Below are 5,657 nucleotides of genomic sequence, written 5' to 3'. Positions count from 1 at the left end.
AATGGCAACAGACAGTTCTGCATGACGCGTATTTGAAAACTAGCTCTCCATAATACTGATGGTCCAAATAGTTCAAAATAAATATTGGGAGATAGAGATATGAAGAAGGATCGAGTTCCAAGTGAGGCTGTGTTTCATATTATTCAGAGGTTGCCAGGGGCAGAGGCAACTAGTTTGCATCACATGCAAAAAAAAAAAATATATATATATCCATGTTCGGATGTTCCCATTCGAAGTCAATCATCCAATTCTTAGTGAGTTACATACATAAATATATATATGAAAAAGTTATAGCATTTTTTTAACAAATTTATCAGATTTGATCAGCTTTTCTTCTTCAGGTTCAGGTTCAGCACTAGGTAGTATTGTACTATTGTTATGTTACATATATGTGGGGGTTTGTGTGTTTATACATGCATACCAACTTCTCTTACGTTTGATTACATAGTTGTACCAAGTACATAGATTAGTCATGAATAAAAGTAAACTAATATTGCTGCTACGGTAAGATATTAACATTATAAACTTTAAAAGATGGAGTGATGGTTATATAATTTTAATGATTAAGATATTCACACTCTACGGGTAACTAAGGAAGATGATGAGAGTAAAATGAGGTACTGTAAAACAAAATGGGTGATAATGATAAATTTATTCGCGTGCTATAACAGTTCAATTTTGTACTATATCAAGGAATAAAGATCATCATTTTTGTTCCTTAATATACGGGAAGCTTTTGATCACACTTATATGCAATCAAGAGGAGCAAAACCCCGGAACTAAATCTTATATACTAAAACAGAAGTCATGATTTTGTTCATGCGTGATTTTTTTGTTTGGACTTTTCTCTAGAAAGTTTATCAAGTTTTACATAACTTAATCATCATATCTTTTAATATCTTTATCTTTTATTTAAAATACAAATAAATATTGTTTAAGATAATTCTAAGAAAATATTTTCAGAATCAGGATACAATTTATTTTCGAAAATTAATTAACTTTAATTTTAATTATCATAAAATATAATTAGAATTTCAAATTAAATTTATTTTTAATTGATGAACAAAAGTTAAATCATATAAATATTTTAATTTTATTCAAATGATAATAAAAATTTAAATTTATTAATTTTCAAAATACATTTGATAAAGATTTTTAAAAGATTTTGTAGAAAGAAATATCTTTTATGTTTCAAATAAAAAAATTTACTACAAAATTAGTTTGTACGTATAATATATTATAGTTTCTCTTTTAAAAATATTTTTTGTTGTTATTAAAAATATCTCCAAATATTTCTTCTCTATTATTATATAGGTCCAATTTAATTTAACTTCCATATATAAATTTCAAATTTAGAAATAAAACCAGAAATTATGTTGGTAAGTTCCATATATTCACTAAAGCTAATAATATAAAATCTTTGTAACTACTTTAATAATGATATAGTTTAATTTTAAATAGAATATTACTATATTGAACTAAATATGATAAATTCTATTTTACTTTTAGTTATCGTTTATAAAATAAAAAATAAAAATTCTATTTTATTTTTATATATTTTATAATAATAATAAATCATGTTAAAATAAACTATTATATTGAACTAAACATGATAAATTATATTAAATTCATAAATTTATTTTCATAAATATAAATATTTATGTTAAAAATATAATATGATGACAGAACAGCTTATATTCGTAAACTATATAATACATGTATAAAAAAATCTACATATCTTAAAATTTTGTATATACAATAATATATTATCTAAAATGAATAAACTTAAAAAATATTGCTAAAAGAAAATTCAGCTTTGAAAGACGGTGGATCAGAATTTACTATAAATTAAACACAAAACAATTTTCAGATATGTTTTTTCATGCATATATTAAAATTTTCAGTAACTAAATGCAAACACAATAAGATAAATATATAATAAGAAGCGAAAAATGCATGTAACGATCTTAAACAATTGATTAATTATAACATATAAACTATGAAATTATTGTATTTGAAATAGTTATACAAATATTTATATATATGATTAACGTTAAAAATGTATATCACCGATGATTTAAAATAAATATCTATGTATATAAATTGAAAAAAATATCCGCGCAGTTGCGTGGATCAAGATCTAGTTATCATTATTTGACCTTTTTTTTTATGAAATTTCATATTTATTGATCATAGGGAAATTTACAAAAAAATTGGCCTACTAAAAAATATAAAAACTAAATATCATAGTTGTAAAAATGAGCTTGGAATCAAGGTGACACTTCGAACGAGTTTGAGTTTGGGATTTGGCCCAAACGGTTTACATGGTAGATCATAACAGATGATCGATTCATTTTTGGCGTTAGTCGAAATATATTCCAAATTCGGGCCAAGCAGTATGGTATTCAGTCCATTTTGTAGCCAGAACCGACCAGATCAACCAGGGTTTATATAAAAAATAACAGCAGAACTTGAAAGGATCAAAGGATTGTTGAAAGAATTTCGCACGTACGAGGGTTATACGTATGAAATTGTAATGCACATATTTATAAAAACATTTGCTTGAGTTGGGATCAAAATTAACATGCAAATTTAGTCACCTTTTCATCATTGAGATTCAGATTCGAAACCTTCTCGATACTCTTTCTTTAAATGACCAATGCACCAGTAGAAATTATTTTTTTTTGGCATCAATCTGATCTTTCATTAAAACTCAAACAGGTCCGTTTAAGCCAGCTACATGAGCTAGCCAACTAAGAATCTTAACGTCTACAAAAGTGAATGTTTCAGCTCGTGATCTTGTAGTGATACTGAATTTTATTATTTTATTACACGTTTTAATTGAAAACAAACATTAATTATCAATAAGTATACATTTAAATGTATCGTTATATATACATTTAAGTTCAACCCAAATAGTCTGAACTGTGCTTTAAACAAAACAAATCATATCAGTGTATTGGTGTTCAATTTTTTTGATAAATTATTAATATGCATAAAGAATAAGATCTCCAGTAATGTGTCTTAATTAAATGCTAGAGCTATTATATGTTTATACAAGGATATACACAGCCTCATGCTGTTATTATCTAGGAAATAAAACTTTTAGAAAAGTGATATAAGTAACCATAATGGGTACTCTTATTAGCCCATTTGAAAGGGCTAATATTTGATGATTAACAAAACATGTACACATACGGATATATATCGCATTAAATAAAATAATCATATCATATAAGAAAAAAAGAACCATATCATATATATATATACATATATATATATAATATGCATACATGAGATTACTAAAATTGATCCTGTTTGAGTTTGTATTCATCTTTACCAGTAAATAGAGATCTCTCGTGTTGTTAAGACTTTAAACTCGATATATAAAACCAAACAATTTCAATATTCCTGTCTTTATTATACTAAAACTTTGATAATTAAGTAACTGGACTAGTGTTACAAAAAAAAAAAAAAAAAAGTAACTGGACTATCTTTGACAAAAGGAAAAAGTACTTGGACAAATAGTTGGCTCATCAAACCCTACAAGTGGCACGAACCATATAAAATAATGAAATCTAAAGACAAGAAACAAATACTGAGAATATAATAAAAAGGACAGATGAACCTGTTCCCACTTTCTATCTTCTTAACCTTAACTTTGGGGACTGGGGACCCAAAATCCTTCTTCATTGACCATCCATTTTGCTAATATAAATGATTAATTCTGACAATTCTTTATTTCGATGCATTATACTAGCATTTTCTGTATAAAATTGTGTGATAGAAGGTAAGGTATGCATAAGATAGAACCCTACGTTTGAAGTTAGTGAGAAAATGTAAGTATATTAGTTTTGGTATTTCAATATACTATTTCAAAAGTTACAGGAAAATCATTTACCTATTTTCGAGATAATAGAAGTGCAAAGTGTGATAACAAATATATTAGCTAACATATATTAGCTTCAAATTAACTATAAGAGAGGTTGTTTCATACAGAGATTTAAAGAAATAAAAAGGTAAACACTTGTCTCAAAAATGCTAATACTCTTGCTTTTTCGTTTTAAAAAAACTATTCGTTTCCTTATAGTCTGCTTCTCATGTCCCCCGGTCCACCTGACATTGCATATATATAGAACAAAAAATTCCAAATCCATGATTTTTAGCAGACTCCATTTTATATAAAAAAGGGACTCAAAAGAAGAAACATTTATTTATAAAAAAATGTTTACACAAGTGATTGTTCAGTTCAGTGATTCAAATATATAAAATGCAATAAATGAAAGTTCAGTACTTACCCTTACCTTTATTTAGTTTTACTACTGGCCATTATAATTGTTCCAGCCAAAGAAAGACTTATTCAAAAGGGGTTGCTTTCAAAAGCTCATCTCTCTCTCTCTCTCTCTCTCTCTCTCTCTCTCTCTCTCTCTCTCTCTGAATCTGCTGATCTCACTACAACTTGCCATCTTTTACTCCATCAAAAATCCTCAACCAAAACCCACTTCACTCACATTGAAACAAACAAAAACGCCTCTATTGATCTCTTTCTAGATTTGAAATCAAGAAATGGTTCCTCCACATCCGCATTATTGGAGAAAAGGAATATCATTAAACTCACGAGTTCTTCTTCTTCTGGTCATCTGCTTCTTCTTCGTCCACCACTGCAACGCCTCGAGAGCCTCGTCACCATCAAGCGTTTCCTACAGAAACCCTAATAATGACCACAAAAGAAATACCATGAGGAGAGGTCATTTCTTGGGGTTCTTGCCAAGACACTTCCCTGTTCCAGCTTCGGGTCCTTCACGAAAACACAACGACATTGGTATACAAGCCTTGCTGTCTCCATGATAATGCGCTCTCTCTTTTTTTCCCTCTCTAGAGTACATTGTACAATATAATGTAATGCATGTACTCATACACAAAAGTACAAAACAACAGTATAATACCATTAATCGATCTCTGCTGTATGCTTTGGCATGTATACTTAGGGTTTCAGATGTTTGACCTTTCTAGTTGTTGCTCGATCTTTTAGTTATTTTTTTGTTTGCATGAACTTCCTTAGAGTAGAGAAGTGAAAGATAATATGGGTTCTTTTAAAAAAAAAGAAGATAGTATGGTTAGATCTGGATTTTGTTATTCTTAGTCTTTTTTTTTCCTTTTGTATATGTAATTAAAGTTTACTAAATGAAGTATTGAATGCAACAATCTCGTTACCTCAGAGGGTACATAATTTAACATCTTTTAGTTTTTCACCTAAATAACCAATTCATTGATTTCTGAATATATCAAAGCTGTTGATAATTCAATTCGTAAAGTTGAATTGGTAAAATAAATTGAAAAATTATCAACTACAAGAAAACGTGCCCATAACAACGAAGATTTACGACGAAAATATTTCGTCGTAAATTTACATGGTGTTTACAACGAATTTACGAGGAATCCAACTTTCGTCGTAAACGCCATGAAAATTTACGTTTTCGTCGTAAAATCCATGTAAGTTTACGACGAATGTACGTGGAATGAAAAATACGTCGTAATCATTACATCGACATTACAACGAAACATGTTACCGTTATATTTAGGTGAAAACGTGTATTCAATGCGCTTTAACTTACCTAATTTCGTCGTAAAGTCGTTGTAAATATTATGTTAAAACC

General features: G+C 28.2%; 1 protein-coding gene across 1 annotated transcript; it reads left to right on the top strand.

Moving 5' to 3' along the window:
* Positions 1 to 2,278: 2,278 nt before the first annotated feature.
* On the top strand, positions 2,279 to 5,437 carry LOC111201972 (protein IDA-LIKE 4-like). The gene has a single exon (XM_048744540.1). The coding sequence runs from the start codon at positions 4,567 to 4,569 to the stop codon at positions 4,846 to 4,848; it is 282 nt and encodes a 93-aa protein (XP_048600497.1). The 5' UTR covers positions 2,279 to 4,566; the 3' UTR covers positions 4,849 to 5,437.
* Positions 5,438 to 5,657: the final 220 nt, after the last annotated feature.

Source organism: Brassica napus, chromosome C1, assembly GCF_020379485.1.
Source record: "Brassica napus cultivar Da-Ae chromosome C1, Da-Ae, whole genome shotgun sequence".
In the NCBI taxonomy this organism is placed as follows: domain Eukaryota; kingdom Viridiplantae; phylum Streptophyta; class Magnoliopsida; order Brassicales; family Brassicaceae; genus Brassica; species Brassica napus.
This window is presented reverse-complemented; position numbering and strand designations above follow the sequence as displayed.

Bases quoted from the DNA above. Each gene is read 5' to 3' on its own strand.
- LOC111201972 (XM_048744540.1), top strand. From the start codon at position 4,567: ATGGTTCCTCCACATCCGCATTATTGGAGAAAAGGAATATCATTAAAC.